Source organism: Mesoplodon mirus (assembly GCF_964341445.2).
Source record: "Mesoplodon mirus genome assembly, chromosome: 9".
NCBI lineage: Eukaryota > Metazoa > Chordata > Mammalia > Artiodactyla > Ziphiidae > Mesoplodon > Mesoplodon mirus.
The window spans coordinates 9,485,113-9,501,418 of record NC_138985.1 but is presented as its reverse complement, the minus strand read 5'-3'; the positions used below and the strand labels follow the sequence as shown (position 1 = coordinate 9,501,418).

Sequence of the window (16,306 nt, the reverse complement as noted above, 5' to 3'; positions counted from 1 at the left end):
ACAGGACGATGCAGAAGTACGTCAATGTGGAAGATGATGATGAGGGACTTTAAAGAAAACAGCTGCAAATGAAAAGGCACAGCACAACCCCACTCCTGTATAAAACATCTGGAAGAAGTGACGCTGAAATGTTAACACTGTGTTCCTCAAAATGGTAGGGTAACTGACTTCTTCTTCCTTTTGTTCACCTCTATTTTCCAATGTTTCTACATAGAACATGCACTATTTAGAAAACAAGTCTGTTCTAAAAACCTGAAAACATTTATTTTTGAAAGAGACCAACCCTACAGGTTGTAAAGTAGTGCCAAATAAACTACTACTTTCAAACATCACCTACCCCCTGGAGAAACACAACATTCTTCCCCTTTCAGTTCTGTGGACCTGTCTGATGTTAGATTACACTTTGCTATTTCTGAACATGTTTTGATTAATTAGTCTTGGGAAGGGAAGAAAACCGTAAGCAGTTACAAGCCAGAACAAAGTAAAAACTGGCACTTTCACTTTAGCTTTGGTTGAGATTTTAAATCTATTAAACAACAGTAAGCAACACTCGGTTTCAAATGTAAACCACTATACTAGGCAATACTAAGAATTATGTGATCCTCAGAAGAAACTTTCTTCAATAAAAGACACATGTAAGTCAGATACATCCTCATATACAAATCAGATTTTAAGTTTCAATTTGAGTTCACTGTTCATCCTATACATCTTGAAAAGACCTCTTAGGAACAAAACAAAAAAAGTGCATTCCCATTCCGCATGAATAGGCTTACGTATCAGGTGGTGACTGGAAGGAAAATTGAGCTTATATTAACATAGTCTAAGTCAATCAATTGTAAAAGTTGAGCTATTGTTCTTCTATTTTATTTGAGGTACAGAATTCAGAATATACATGTGATGTACACTTAATCAATTTCCTATGCTAAAAAAAGGGGCAGACTGGGCTACAAAAATGCCATCTTTTAATTTCAAGCTTCCCATTTACTTTCCACAACCAAAAGTCCTGTTCCAGTTTTCATAAAGCTCTAAATCTTCTGGAGACACACTAGGTCGCACAGTTCTGAAGGCATCTTCAAAGTCACTGTAAGCTATTGGTCGAACTTGATCCGGCGTTACCGTGGCAATGTCGGCAGCCTGTAAACTGCGAATAGGACCCAGAGACGCCTCCCGGCAGAGCTGCGTCATGTCAGCCCCCGAGAACCCCCCAGAGTGCCGCACCACCAGGTCGACCTCCTCCTCACTGAGGCAGCAATGCTCCTCGGACATCAGATTCATGACTATCTGCTTCCTGGCTGAGGCCTCTGGGAGGGGAATATACAGCCTTTTCACCAACCTTCTCCGGGCGGCCTCGTCAATCTCCTGTGGCCGATTGGTTGCTCCTACCACTAGAATACGATCTTCAGAAGATGTGGCTGCTCCATCCAACTGAACTAGAAATTCGGTTTTTATCCTTCTAGAAGATTCATGCTCGCCATCTGCCCGCTGAGATAATAGGGAATCAATCTCATCAATAAATATCACAGCTGGTTGCTGACATCGTGCAACAGCAAACAATGCACGGACCATTTTCTCTCCCTCGCCCACCCACTTAGAAGTCAAGGAGGAAGCAGAGATGCTAAAGAATGTTGCCCCAGACTGACTAGCGATGCACTTGCCAATCAGAGTTTTACCAGTCCCAGGAGGACCAAAGAGCAGAATTCCTTTAGGGGGTCCTCGTAAGCCAGTGAAGATGTCTGGCCGCATCATGGGCCACACAACTATCTCCTTTATTGTGGTTTTGGCAAATTCCACTCCTGCGATATCGTCCCAATTTACTGGCGGTCCCTGGTCCATAATCTCATGCATAATAAGTTCAATCATTTTGGGCTCCAAGTTCTTCAGACGCTCATCCACGGGATGTGCTGGGTCTGCAGCTCCTGCGCCATGAGGCTTACACTGTGTCCCCCCACCCTGACCTCCCCCATCTTGCTTAGGTACGGGGGGAACAAACTTTCCAAATATCCCTCGGGACCTACTAGCTCCCAGAGACTTTTTGACACCACCATGTGAAGACCCTGATGCACGCTGGGGCTGGTGGTACTTTTTCTGCTGATCGACCCATAGCTGTTCTTTTGCAGTTTTAAAAGTAGGCAGGCTGCTCTCCTCTCTTTGGCCATTATCTTCTGTTTTACTAAAAGCCTTATTCATTACTGGAGTGGAAAGTGCATCAATGGTGCCAGAACCATAAAAAGCTTTCATTTCCCGTGGATTTTCAAAGCCAGAAGGAAAACAAGACTGATTAGATGAGAACTCACTTAGTCCTATGTTGGCTTTCGGGAAGCTGTAATTTTCCTTTTTGACATTTCCAAATAATGGTGTGGCATGGAATTTTGCAGTGGCTGACTCACCGAAAGGTCCTGAGACTGTAGGACATGTCTTAGCGGTGTCAGTGACCAGAGGTGGCTGGGCATTCTGAGGGCACTTCAAAAAAGGACTGCCCTCTGGGAAGTCTTTGGTCCTATTGGCACCATGGGCTGAGTTAGTTAACGGGTCACTCTCCCCAGAACCACCACAAACACTAAATTTAGGAAGATCACAGACAGCGGCCACTCTATGGATGACTACTGACTCATCAGCAGGTGCCAACAGAGAGTCTCTGGATTTTCTGCCAGCGTGCATCATCTCCTGAACATTACTCATTTTGAACACGTTATTTATTGACAATCCAGACTTCCACTTGTCACTGTCAGTTTGCCGAGATCTTGCTAGAGTTAAAATGTTTTCTGCATAGTTATTCAAGCCAGTTTCAACACTGTCAGAATCGATAACTGCAGAATATTTCTCTGCATATATTCTGAACAGTCTGGCAGCACAGACCTGGGAGATCTCAGAGTTTGCCCATGCATACTGAATGCGGAGAATCTGTGCTCGGTACGCATCTGCCTTCTCTCCTGATGTACACGTGCCAGACGTAATTGCAAAGTAATTCTTCTGCCATTCACTCAAGTGTACAGACCTGGAGCTAGAGACCTGCATTTTTAGAGTTTCTATAACAAACGACAAAGATGAAGAAGATTCAGTATCCAGAAGGAAACAAAGACATAATACTTTAAACATACTTTTAGGGCTTCCCTGGTGGCGCAGTGGTTGAGAGTCCGCCTGCCGATGCAGGGGACACGGGTTCGTGCCCTGGTCCAGGAGGATCCCACATGCTGCGGAGCGGCTGGGCCCGTGAGCCATGGCCGCTGAGCCTGTGCGTCCGGAGCCTGTGCTCCGCAATGGGAGAGGCCGCAGCAGTGAGAGGCCCGCGTACCGCAAAAAATATATAAATAAATAAATAAATAAACATACTTTTAAAATCTCTGCCTGGGCTTCCTTGGTGGCGCAATGGTTGAGAGTCCGCCTGCCGATGCAGGGGACACGGGTTCGTGAGCTGGTCCAGGAAGATCCCACATGCCGCGGAGCGGCTGGGCCCATGAGCCATGGCCGCTGAGCCTGCACGTCCGGAGCCTGTGCTCCACAATGGGAGAGGCCACAGCAGTGAGAGGCCCGCGTACCGCAAAAAAAAAAAAAAAAAAAAAAACTCTGCCTTTCTGAAGGAAGGTACACTGGACTTTTCATTTATAAGGTAAATTTATAAGGAAAGACCGTTTATAGGGGAACATCTAGTTAACCATAGCTTTCAGGCATTCAAGATATAAAAGATTAAAGACTTGACTTAATAATGCTCTAGGGACGTCCCTGGTGGTGCAGGGACTTCCCTGGTTAAGAATCTGCCTGCCAATGCAGGGAAAACGGGTTCAATCCCTGGTCCGGGAAGATCCCACATGCCACGGAGCAACTAAGCCCATGTGCCACAACTATTGAGCCTCTAGAGCCCACGAGCCACAACTACTGAGCCCGGGTGCTGCAACTACTGAAGCCCGTGCACCTAGAGCCCATGCTCTTAATAAGAGAAGCCACCACAATGAGAAGCCCGCGCACCTCAACGAAGAGTAGCCCCTGCTCACCGCAACTAGAGAAAGCCTGTGCGCAGCAACGAAGACCCAACGCAGCCAAAAATAATAATAATAATAATGCTCTATTATGGGTTAAACTGTTTTAGTTATATAATAATTTTCCCAGTGATTAGGGAAAGGTTTAGATGGAGAGGATTTAAAATTAATCAGCAAACGAAAGGCAACACGGAAGAACAAGGGATCTAGAGACAAGCAAAGCAAAACAAACCAAGCCAAGCTCCGTCCCTTAGGAAAATCAGACGAACGATCTCATGCAAGCCTCTTCACATCGCTGGGCCTTCAGTTTTATCTGTAAAATGAGAGAAGTCATTATGAGAATCAAGTCAAATAATGAACATGAAATACCTAAAAATTACTATTATCATCTCTACTGCACAAATGTAGAAACCGAGGCAGACAGAGTTCAGAAGCTTGGTTGAGGTCACACAGCCAGTGAGCAATGGTGCCAGAATTCGCACACGAGCGGTTTCACTGCGTGTAGTGTGCACTTCACCACGTAAATGCCCCTTCATGCTGCCACCAAAGGTCACTGCAGCATGGATCACAAACACGAACAACAGTATTTAGTCATATACTAAATGTTTTCAATTGTAAATGAACACTTACAACAGGATGCCTCAGAATCTCTCACAATTTCCCAATTTCACAGGAAGTATTAAAAAGTAAAGCTGTCGTGATAAATGAAATAGGAGAACAAGTGTGTTATTAAAGTGGCTTATTTTAGATTTTTACCCTCATGTTACTTTTATAAGCCTCCTTACATTAAGTTAAAATGATTTTAACAGGACTGTAAATGGATGTATCATGTTGACAGATGTGTAGAATTTACCTGCCAAACCAGAAGAAAAATTTGTAAGAAAACTATGAAGCTTCCTAAGGGTATTGAAGTCAAGTAATAACCAAGAACTCGTGTATGCTAAAATTTACCTTCCAAATTACCTATAAATATAGCTTAATAATCAGCAGTTCTTTTGGTGCAAGACCCATGCTTAATACAGCTTTGTTTCTCCCATAAACCCTACAAAAAATCTGTCACGTCGTAGGTAGGTGTTCATAAATCTTTGTAATTATTTTTGAAAAAAATAAACGTAAGGCCTAGTGAGATCCTAATTTGCTTAAAGCCATAAAGTCAAAGCTAGAACTGACATCTCCTGACAAACAATTCATCCCTCTTTCCACTATTCCATTTTACCCTATTTTAATCTTTTATGCAACAGCTGAAATGAGAAATTGCAAATGAGGTAACTTGGAAACCATTTATCACCAACTTTCCTGTTACTATGAACATCCTGTTCCTCTCCACGGCTTCATCCCATTTTATCATCCGCAAAACTGGGATTCCTACAAAGGCTCAGACAGAGTTCTAGTCACTGTTCCCAAGCCTTACTTCGTCCTTTCGGCGCATTCACCCAAAAAATATGGACACAGGTGACCAAGGACGGCTTGGCCACGCCCGTCAGCGGCACAGCCGGGTCCCGAGTACCACTTCCTAGGTCTGTATCACTAAAGTTTCTCGGCGGCAGCGACGCACGAGCTGCATTCCCATCTTCTGGGGTTTTCCCTGCCTGATGTAGGACGTGGCGTTCGTCCAGACAGTACATGCTCCCCGCCACACCGACTGCCTCCCCGCACCCGGCGCAGGGCGCCCCCGGGGACAGCAGTCACCGCGCTGACAGGGCTGGGGACCCTGCGGCGCTCACGGGGCGGGACGGCCCGGCGCTCACGGGGCGGGACGGCCCACCGCCCGCCGGCCGGGACCCCGGGTGCAGCCCCTCCCCTCCGGCCTGGCTCCCGGCCCAGGGCTCGCCAGGCCGCCCCCCGCGGAGCCTCCGCGAGCGCGGCGCCCGCCCGCCGGGACGCCCCTCCCCACAGGCCGCCTCCGAACCCGACGCCGCCGGGAGCGCGCCCGCCGCGAGAACACATTCCCGGGACGGTCTGCCCGTTCGCCCGCCAGCGAAGCCCCTCAGCCCTCCGGCCCCGCGCCCCTCCCGGGCCTCAGCCCCCCTCGCCGACCCCCGCAAACACCAGCCCGCCGCCCCCCTCCCGCTGCCCGCCGACCTGCTGCTTCCGAAAAGCGCACGGACCGCTTGCGCCTGCGCGCTGGTGCCGGCTCGGCCCTACTGTGCGTGCGTGCGTGCATTCATACGTCTGTACGAGCGTGAGCGTGCGGCGGGGCGGGGGAGCGCGGCGGGGCGTGAGCGCACGGTGGGCGGGGGCGTGAGCGCGCGGTGGGCGGGGCGCGAGCGCGCGGTGGGCGGGGCGCAGGGGCGGGGCAGCGCTGCTCCCCCGGAAGGGGTCCGAGCCCCAGGCACGCCCCCAGACGCGCCCCAGAGGCTCCGCGGCCGAGCGCCCCTACAGGCGCGTACGTAGGTGAGCGCTTGCCCCTCGGGAGGGGCTCCTCCCCCACACACATTTTTAGACCAAATCGGGGAATTGGAATCTGCACCTCGGTTCGCGCCCTCGTCCGGCTGGCGCGTCCTTTTCCTCCCTGCTGCCCTGGGGACACGGTCCTGGAAGACCGGGAAGCGCGCCCTTCTTCCAGCGGACTGTGTCCTGGGGCAGGACGAGGAACGGAATAGCCCTCACAGAGGCCTACGGGTCGTTCGTGTCACCGCGTCACCTGGGAAATGTGGAGGTCTGATGGCGTGACCTGAGAGGGTCCCGAAGGACCGTCTTCCCACCTTGTCACCCTGCCGTCTTCCTCCCCGGCTGGTCGCCTCCGTGTCCCAAGGGCGTCCCCAGCAACCCAGGGAACCAGCTCACACAACCCTGTTTAAAGCGAGAAGGAGGGGCCGGACTGGGGAAGAACCTTTCCCCTGGGAAAAGGAGGAGCCATTCCTCGGAGAGCCCCAGTGCCTTCTCCTCTCCTTGGCTCCCGGGTCCTGTGGGTACCCCTTCCCCGGAAAGTGAGTGGCACCGGGCATGGAGAAAATGACTGTCCAGGAGCAATTAACAGCACATGACATTGAAATGCAAGACCTAAGAAGTGTGAGGCAGAACATTTCTTAAGACCTTTCTTTTAAGATTTTTAAAAATGGGCACAAACTAAACAAAAGGGAATGATTAGACAATACCTTTTTAAAAATAGACAAGGGAAAATGACAGCTTACACTTCATCTCTTGGCTTAGATAGTAATAAAAGACTTTTTTATTCTAACTCTTCATGATTTATTAACTAATTTGCTAATTATTATAATTACCCAGAATAAAAATAAAAGAAAAAGAAAATGAAAACCATTATCTCAAAACCAGCTCAGTTGTATGCTTGCTAGCTATTTTTTTACTTGTATGTTTAGAAATCACCATATAAATAATCTTTGGGTAATTAGCAATTTTTGGTTTTTTTATCACCAAAATTTTAGTGAGAGCATTTTGGAGAATTCATGTGGACCACCGTCTTGTCCTCCTAAGAGTATTGTTCACATACTGAAGTACATTTATTGTTGCCGGTATTAAAATTTTTCCAACAAGTGACACTCGCGTTGCCACTTTACTTTTGTGTGTTTGATAGAAAAGCATTTCCCAATCCGGCAGTTTTTTCTTCCTGCGTAGCTGTCAAAATCTAACTCAATTCCGTACCCTCTCTGAAACGTAACCTCCTCCTCACCTATAAAACAGGACTAAGCGTCTCTAACTCAGGATGCTATCGTAAGAGTTATGGTTAATATGAGATCTAATGATTGAATTATCAAAGCAGGAGCTGGCGCATTGCAGACATTCAACAGAAGCTGGGATGCTATATTTATTGCCGCTATTAATGCTATTTGGGGGATCCAAACCCTTAAACCATAGCAAGACTTTTTCTTCTTTTACAAATGGGATATTTTATTTATTTATTTTTTATTTATTTTTTTTATTAGTTTCTGCTTTATAACAAAGTGACTCAGTCATACATATACATCTGTTCCCACATCCCTTCCCTCATGCATCTCCCTCCCTCCCACCCTCCCCATCCCACCCCTCCAGGCGGTCACAGAGCACCGAGCTGATCTCCCTGTGCTCTGCGGCTGCTTCCCACTATCTATCTACAAATGGGATATTTTAGAATAATGTTATAATACTTTAGCGTAATTTGTAGGAGTTTAGCACTTGAGCTATGCAGGTCTTGAACTTTCGTTCTGAGACCATAGGTTGTTTTGTTGTTTTCTCCTGGGGAGAAATTTTTGAACCTGCAAGGGAAGTTTTCACTTACAGCAAACAGAGTGCCAGTTCTTGGCGCAAGGGATTCTGGGAACTGGCTGCTCATTTCCATATTCATGAATATTATAAACATGGTCTCCAACAGATGCCAATGCACACTTCAGTGATCTCATTTGTTTTTGAGCAGAGGGAGACTATGGCCCCAAATAATGGGCATCCCCGTGTACAAGGAGAGTCACTTTAATTTTAAAAGAGGTGTGTTTGTAGGTCCAAGGAGGTGGATGGGGTGGAGGGGATGTGGAAGCAGACAGGACAAGAGTAAATTCCTTCTTGGCGGGGCTCCTGAGTGTGGCTAGACTCTGACTGATGTCCAGCGTTAAGGAAGAAGGCAGAATGAGGGTGGAGGACCGAGGGGATGGGTTCCCGCCTCCATCGGAGGAGTAAGGGCTGTGTGGACCTGGCGTGACTAAGATGTGCAATGCCAGCAGGTTTTCCCTGACTGCACTGAATGACCCGTGAGGGCTCTGATGGCCTCCCTGGCATCACCATCATAAACAGAGCTGGTGAGTGGGGAGATGGGCCTCCCCTGAAACGGGGCGGGCAGAGCAGGGAAGGAACCATCTGCTTCGGTTGTCTTCCTCCAGAGCGTCACTGCCAACCTGAGTCCGTACTTCTGGTGCTTCCGGTTTGATACCATATGTTGTGAGTTGAATCGTATCTCCCCAAAAGACACGTCCACGTCCTAACCTCCAGTACCTGTGAATGTCACCTTACTTGGAAACAGGGTCTGTGCAGATGTAATCGAGTTAACACGAGATTATACGGGATTGAGATGAACTCTAATCCAGTGTGACTGATGTTTTTATAAAGAAGAAGAGTGGAGACACAGAGAGAAGACAACCAAGTGAAAACAGAGGCAGAGGTGGAAATTATGCAGCCACAAGTCAGGCAACATCTGGGGTGCCAGAGGCTGGAATAGGAAAAGAGGGACCCTCCCTGGAGGCTCTGGATGGAGCATGGCCGGGCTGACACCTTCACTTCGGGGTCCTGGCTTCCAGAACTCTGAGAGAGTAAATTTCTGTTCCTTTTAGCAGCCCTAGGAAACTAACACAATGTACTGCTATGGCAGAGGGGTGGTGGAGTCAGCTTTCCAGAGTTCAAATCCTGGCTCCACTACTCATGATCTACTTCCAAGGGCCATTGGGAGGATAAATGGACTTGACATCTGAAGGGCATTCAGTCCAGAGCCTGGGCCCCGGAAACACTGCCCAAGTGTCGGGCGTTGTTATCGCAGGTCGAGCCCTTTGCTCAACACGGGTTGCCCAGATTAGAACTTGTCACTGAAAAATAACCCACACTGATGGTGGTGTTTCTACTTTGTAATTTAGCCAGATTCTTTTATTTTCATAGACTGTTGGAATCTCAGATACAGAAGACAGCTTAATGGTCATGTACTGTAGTTTTCAGTCCCTTGGAGATGTTTCCTGCACCATTTCTCAACCGTTGACTTTCCTGTCACCAATGAACACCCACAGTGGTGGAGAATTTACTGCCCTGTAAGAAACCACATTCTATTTGACGACTGGCTAATTTTCACGTTGGAAAAATCTGTCCCCCTCTGTACCACTTGCTCTTTGGAGGCACAAAGGCCCTTCATGTCAGAGTGAGTGTAAAATTTGAAGACAGCTACCAACTAAGGCCTCTCTGTGTCTCTCCCAGTAGACATCCTTCGTTTTAACCCTCCTCATGTGACTTGGTTCCTCTGTGACACCTGGGGATATTGCCATCTCTTACCTATGGCAGGGTCTGGATTTGACTTCAACATTCTGGACGTTTTTGGATCCATCCAATTTGCATCTCTGCCTGTATCACACTCAACTTTCTCTGAAGTGATAGTTCCAAATTTATCCAGTTTATGCAAGCAAATTACTCTCACTGCTTTCTTATTAATTTTTTCTATTACTTATTACAAGTATAGGTGATGGCAAATGACACAGAGATACTGAAGAAATAGATTTCAATATCAAATGCAGTAAAAAAAAGCACAAAAGAATATTTGATATGTAGGGATTTACATGATTCAGAGAAGCAATAAAACAATCCTTAGCTCAAAAAGCCATCAGGCAATTTCCTCAAAAACAGGCTTTCTGAATAAAAGATCAGCAATATTTGTTGCTAATTTGCTGAGTCTGTTGGACTCCCAGGTTAAGGGGCACAGGTGTGAGGTCGATGGATGATTGATACCCGCTTCCTCTGGGGTCTTCCTCTGTTTCCCCTGTGATGATCAAGGGGCCACCCAGTGACAAACTGCCTCTCGTTTTTAAAATTTATTATTTTTTAATTTAATTCTTATTTTATATTGGGGTATAGTTGATGTACAATGTTGTGTTACTTTCAGGTGTACAGCACAGTGATTCAGTTCTATTCTTTTTCAGATTCTTTTCCCATATAGACTATTACAGAGTATTGAATAGAGTTCCCTGTGCTATACCATTGGTGCTTGTTGGTTATCTACTTTATCCATAGTAGTGTGTGTGTTTTAATCCCAAACTTGTAATTTATCCTCCCCCCACCCCCACTTTTACCCTTTGTTAACCACAAGTTTGTTTTAGAAGTCTGTGAGTCTGTTTCTGTTTTGTAAATAAGTTCATTTGTATCATCTTTCTAGATTCCACATATAAGTGATATCATACGATATTTGTCTTTTTCTGTCAGACTTACTTCACTCGGTGTGATGATCTCTAGGTCCATCCATGTTGCTGCAAATGGCATTATTTCATTCTTTTTTATGGCTGAGTAATATTCCTGCTTCTCCATTTTATCTGGGCTGTTCTACAGATTCCTCTTGTGACTGGCATGGAGTCAGATGAATGCCAGTCTCTGGCTTCAGGAAGTTTGGCTGTTTGCTGCATGTCAGGGAGGAGGCATATGATTCCAGGAGATCCCTTAGGTCTGATATTATAAGAACTATGTATTTGGTTTGTGTCCCGGTTCCTGACACAGAGCTCCTAAATCCCTTGGGATCTGTGGGTAAGAGGAACCTCTTTTGTTCTAAGGAGGCTACTTTTGGCAGGTCGCTAGAGAGGGTAAGGATGGAGGCGGTCACCATGGTGAGAGGGTTGGAACATTTAGCCCCATCCCAGCCCCAACCTTGGAGCAGGGAGAGGGACCAGAGACTGAGTGAATCACAATGGCCAATGATTTAATCAACCGGTGATTTACTGGAACCCCCATAAACACCCCTAATCGACAGGGTTTGGAGGACAGGTTGGTGAGCACATCAGGCTGCTTAGAGAGTGTGCCCTCTGGGAGGGCATGGGAGTTCCACACCACCCCCTGCCCTGCCCTATGCCTCTCTTCTCTCTGGCTGTTCCTGAGTTGTATCCTTCATAATAAACTGGTAAACGTAAGCAAAGTGACTTCCTGAGTTCTGTGATCTGTTCTGGCCAATTGTAGACCCTGATGAGGGCATGATGGGAACCCCCAGTCTACAGCGGGTCAGTCAGGAGTACAGGAGGTCCCGGGCTTGTGGTGAGGCGAGAGTGTTTTGTGGGACCAAGCCTTTAACCTGTGCAGTACGACACTCACTCCGGGCAGGTGCTGTCAGACAGATGGAGAAGTGATGTTAGAAAAGACTCCATGTTTTTGGTGCCAGGAGGGAAAACCGTTTCATTTGGTGTCAGAAGTGTCATAAGTAAAAACCGTTTTCTTGGTATCAAGAGGTTAGTTGTGTCCAGATTGATCTGGGATTTTCCCAGCACTAACTGGAGGTGCCGTTATCGGGAGACGCTATCTGTCCCCAGTAGCAGCGGTGGTCTGTGTGCTACATCGTGACACTAGATTGAATATAGGTTTAGATGAAGATGCTGTACAGATGGATTAGGCTGTGTAATCCAGACCTTCAAAAACTTCCCCCCATTGGGCTATTTGGGGATCATCTGGTTAGGGTCAGGGTCCAGAACTCTACCCTGGGAGGCGAAGGCGGGCTTCTCCCAGAAGGGAGTGAATGTCCTCACTACCAGTTATCCTGAAAAAAGGCTCATCCCAGGGAGCAGACAGGACACTTGACAGCAGAGGGGGGTGGGGAAGGGTGCCGCATTCCAGTCCTCACGCGGACAAGTCAACCGGTTTCAGTTTTGTCTCAGTTTCCTCATCTATAAAATGGGAATAATAGTTGAGGACCTTAAAATAAGTATTAAATAAGTTAATATTACAAATATTTACAACGGTGCCTGGCATAGAGCACATGGCAGGAGGATGTGTGTTAAATAAATTGGGGGGTAGTAAGTCCTCCTGTTTCTAGGCTGGGTGGTTTTGGGTCTGATCGCTATGTTATGGAGATGCCTAGAGAGGTCTGGAGGTGGGGCGAATTGTCATGAGTTACCTAGAAATGAGCCAGAAGTCGGGCAAGTTTCTATCCCTGCTGGGTCTACACCTGAGCTGATGTCTGAGAATCCCCGACGAAGTAATCCAGCCCCTTCAGAGGGGGGCTAACTTCCTGCCCCCTGTCTGTGCACATCTCCCAGCAGCAAACCTACTGTCATCTGCCGCCTGGTCTCCTGCCTCCAACTAAATCTCAGTCATCACAAGGTGCATTTGTGCATGGGCTGGGTGGAGCTGCTCCCAAAAGGCTGAGGCTGCATTGGTGAGTCTGTGGCCCCATCTGGGGGCCCTGCAGCAATCTCAACTCAAGAGCACACTCAGGTGCAGACAACCTCACTGTAAAATGCAGGCACCTCAGCCCCGACGCAGTGGCCTGATCGCTCGGCCTCCTACAGCTCCTAATGTGGTGGCCCCAGTGGGTCCCAGTGGCCCATCCCACATCCCCGCACTGTGCTGGAGGTCAGGTCTGCTCCACTGATGGGTAGAGAACAAACCACCTGAACAAATGAGATGGGACCACATGGCAGCTGACGTATTTCCAGATTTCCAAAAAACAGATCATTACCTCACACAGATAACAGAGGTCTTTGAAATTCAAATATCCATATTAATAATCCAAGGACCCATTCTGAGAGTGTTTTTGTTTGTTTGTTTGTTTTGTGGTACGCGGGCCTCTCACTGTTGTGGCCTCTCCCGTTGCGGAGCACAGGCTCCGGACGCGCAGGCTCAGCGCCCATGGCTCACAGGCCCAGCCGCTCCGCGGCATGTGGGACCTTCCCGGACCGGGGCACGAACCCATGTCCCCCGCATCGGCAGGCGGACTCTCAACCACTCCACCACCAGGGAAGCCCCTGAGACTGTTTTTAATAATTCTATAATCTCCAAATGACAAGAACTAGTCTTGGGATTAAAATACACATTTCTAAGAACAAAAATGATTTCAAATAAAGATTGGTTACTTGAATAAAAACTTCATTTTCTTGATATTTATGTGTAAAGAGCATCTTCGGGTGTTTATTAGTCATGACACCACAGGGCAGGTGGACTGATCAGATGAAGAAACCAAGGCTCCAGAAGCCTTTCCCATCACACCAGCAGAACTTGGTCTCTGGCTATGTCTTGGTTCTGAATTCATTTCTTTAGAAGTTGGAGTCATCTCCACATAAAACTTGTGTGTTGTTATTGCATCAAGAAGAGTGCCTGACATATACTAGGCACTCCATAAACATTTGCTGACTAAATGAATGCCGTTTAAAAATACCCAAGAATGCCGCATTGTTGGCTGTTTTGAAACAATTTGCTACAATGTAGAACAGGATGCTTACCAGACACAATTACCATTACACTTCACATTGTTTATTAAGCATTAAGTCACATGGCAGAACAATTTAAAGACCATGGGTATAATCTCAAGTCCCATAATTATAGATCACCCTGGAAAATATTTCAATAACCCTTTATTTACCACCACTGACAACTTCAGGGGCACAGAAACTGATGATTTTTTAATCAACAAAAGTCACAACCAAATAATGAATACAAGCTATATCCACTGGGGTTAATTTATAGCAAATATTTCTTCATTGATGAGAAGCTGAACAGATGTAATCACGAGGTTCTTCCTGGATAACTTGGGAGAAAGAAGCATGGGCCACATTCAGACTTGGTTCCATGGAGCTGGGATGATACATCTTTTCCTCTCATTCCAGTATTCAGATCACTTCAAGTTTTGATCTCTACAGGGAAAAAAAAGAACATGAATATATGGCTGTATTCAAAAAAATGCAAAAATCATTTCTGCCACTGAGATCAGCAAACACTACAAATCAGGCTCTCTTCCCCCGGGAGAGGCTTTTACCAGTACAACACTGATTACATGCAATAAACGTTTGGAAGACTTAGCACTGTCCATAACACAAAATAAAATGAAAATTAAGTTAAATACTTTTAATTGTTTACTGAGCTCTTAATATGTGCTTATGTCTCTTTTAGGCACTGTATAATGTACTGCTGGAAGAGGACATCTCCATCTCCATCAGACTCTTATTCATCTTTATTTCCCCCAGATTTTGCACAATTCCTGGCAGAATGGATGTTTATTGGCTAAATGGTTGAATAGATTAGTTTGATCATGCTGTAATAAAGTAACATATATATAATAGGTTATATATCACATTTAAAAAGTGATTTTTAAAGGATTCAACTGACTGGTTGATTGAGTCAGGCTACTGTGGGTAAACTTGGCCAAAATACTCATTATCATCTTTTTTGTTTTCTCCGAGCATGTACCTTTAACAATGAAGCAAATAACACCTAATTTTAAAATACTAAAGAAAATAGTGTAATTGCACACACACACACAAAAAAAAATGTAAAAATTAGAACTTTGTATACTCCTCATTTGAACACAGAGAAGGAGTATACTTTTTCTCCAACTGTACAATGGAAAAGAGTTTGAACTGGAAGAAATGAGCTTTTATTGCCAATCTGGCTTCTCTATGATACATTTTATTAAAGTCAACTAGAATCTTGGTCCAATTTCCTACCTTTTGTCAAATGGAAATAGTTCCTTCTTTCTCTCAGAACTATGACCACTAGATTTGATATAGCCTTACATAAGCACAAGTAAAGCCAAGGTATTAAGATTTTCATCACTCTAATTAATCTGGCCAAAACAACATACATGCATGGTGATTTACTATTGTATCCTACATTTAAAAAAAATTAAATCCTTTTGTTTTTAGCTTTGCAATTCACAGCAAGTATAATGACTCCACAGTAATTGTGGCTTCTGTTGGAAACGTGCCTCTGTTTCTGATTATTTTTCTGAGCTACAGTCTCTTTCTGTGTTGTTTGGAGCATATGGGAATAAGATATGACGAGATACACAAACATAGGGCTGCAGATATGTTCCTCTGGAGCGTTTGCCTGATGTGATTTTGTTTTGAATATATCTTATTCCCCTCCCCCCCCACACACACACCACACACACTCAGGCTTATTGCGGAGGAGTGGAATAATCTGGAACTATGGGCCGCTCCCCAACACCTTTCAGAGATGCTCAAGCTGTAACTGTGGCATTGCTCTGGGAAGGGCGGCCCCTCAGCTTACGAGCATCCGACCTTTAGGAAAGGGCTTTGCCGAGCCAGGAGGAGGACCTGGTGTTTCAGGACATGTCCTGACAGAGGAGGTGGGTCTCTGACCTCACAGGTCAGAAGCCTGGATGGACCTCTCCCATAAATGTAACAGTATTTAGCTTTTGATTTTTTTGAGCACTGTAGTATCTCCGATATTCACAGTTAAAGTTAAGAGCCCAGAAGATCAAGTTGTGTGCAGTCAGTAGACTCATCCCATTGCGCACTGAGGTTCTGCATCCCCTGTGGGTGACGACAGATGGGCAGTGAGCAGGGAGAGAGAGAAAGAGAAGCAGAAGCTCCCACCACCTGCCTCCTCCAAGAGGGGCGAAAGGCAAAGAGACAGAAAGCAAGACGGTGGACAAACTCTAGTGGAATGATTCCTAAAATAGCTTAATGCCAAGGCTCTGAAGACTCTTACGATTCAATAGACATCATTCCAACCTGTTGCCAACACTGCCTTTGTGCAGATATTTTCCTTAGAAGTCGCCTGCCTGCTGTCTTCAGGGTTCCTGTAACGGATGCCCAGTATTCTAGACATTTCCTTTCTCTGAACCATCATGAATTTGGTCCTTCCTGACAGCAAACCAGCCGTCATGTCAAATTCCTCTTTGAATGTTTTCATTCATTTACAGTTATCTACCATTTGCC

The 16,306-nt window shown here is 46.2% G+C and overlaps 2 protein-coding genes across 3 annotated transcripts in view; both read right to left on the bottom strand.

Annotated features, from left to right (window-relative positions):
- Positions 1–848: 848 nt before the first annotated feature.
- FIGNL1 (fidgetin like 1) lies at positions 849–4,275 on the bottom strand. 2 transcript variants are annotated; one of them, XM_082632026.1, is made up of 2 exons: positions 4,207–4,275; positions 849–3,026 (listed from the first exon to the last, which is right to left on the bottom strand). In XM_082632026.1, exon 2 carries the CDS (start codon positions 3,013–3,015, stop codon positions 982–984), a length of 2,034 nt encoding a protein of 677 aa, XP_082488152.1. In that variant the 5' UTR covers positions 3,016–3,026; positions 4,207–4,275; the 3' UTR covers positions 849–981. The 2 variants fall into 2 exon arrangements, with proteins under 2 accessions (XP_082488152.1, XP_082488151.1); XM_082632025.1 differs by lacking the exon at positions 4,207–4,275 and adding an exon at positions 3,331–3,523.
- Positions 4,276–13,890: 9,615 nt separating this feature from the next.
- DDC (dopa decarboxylase) overlaps positions 13,891–16,306 on the bottom strand; it is an 83,552-nt gene continuing 81,136 nt past the window's right edge. Inside the window, exon 15 of the mRNA XM_082632698.1 lies at positions 13,891–14,257. Within this exon, the coding sequence (XP_082488824.1) occupies positions 14,244–14,257 (14 nt within the window). The 3' untranslated portion in view covers positions 13,891–14,243. The remainder of the gene's footprint in view (positions 14,258–16,306) is intronic.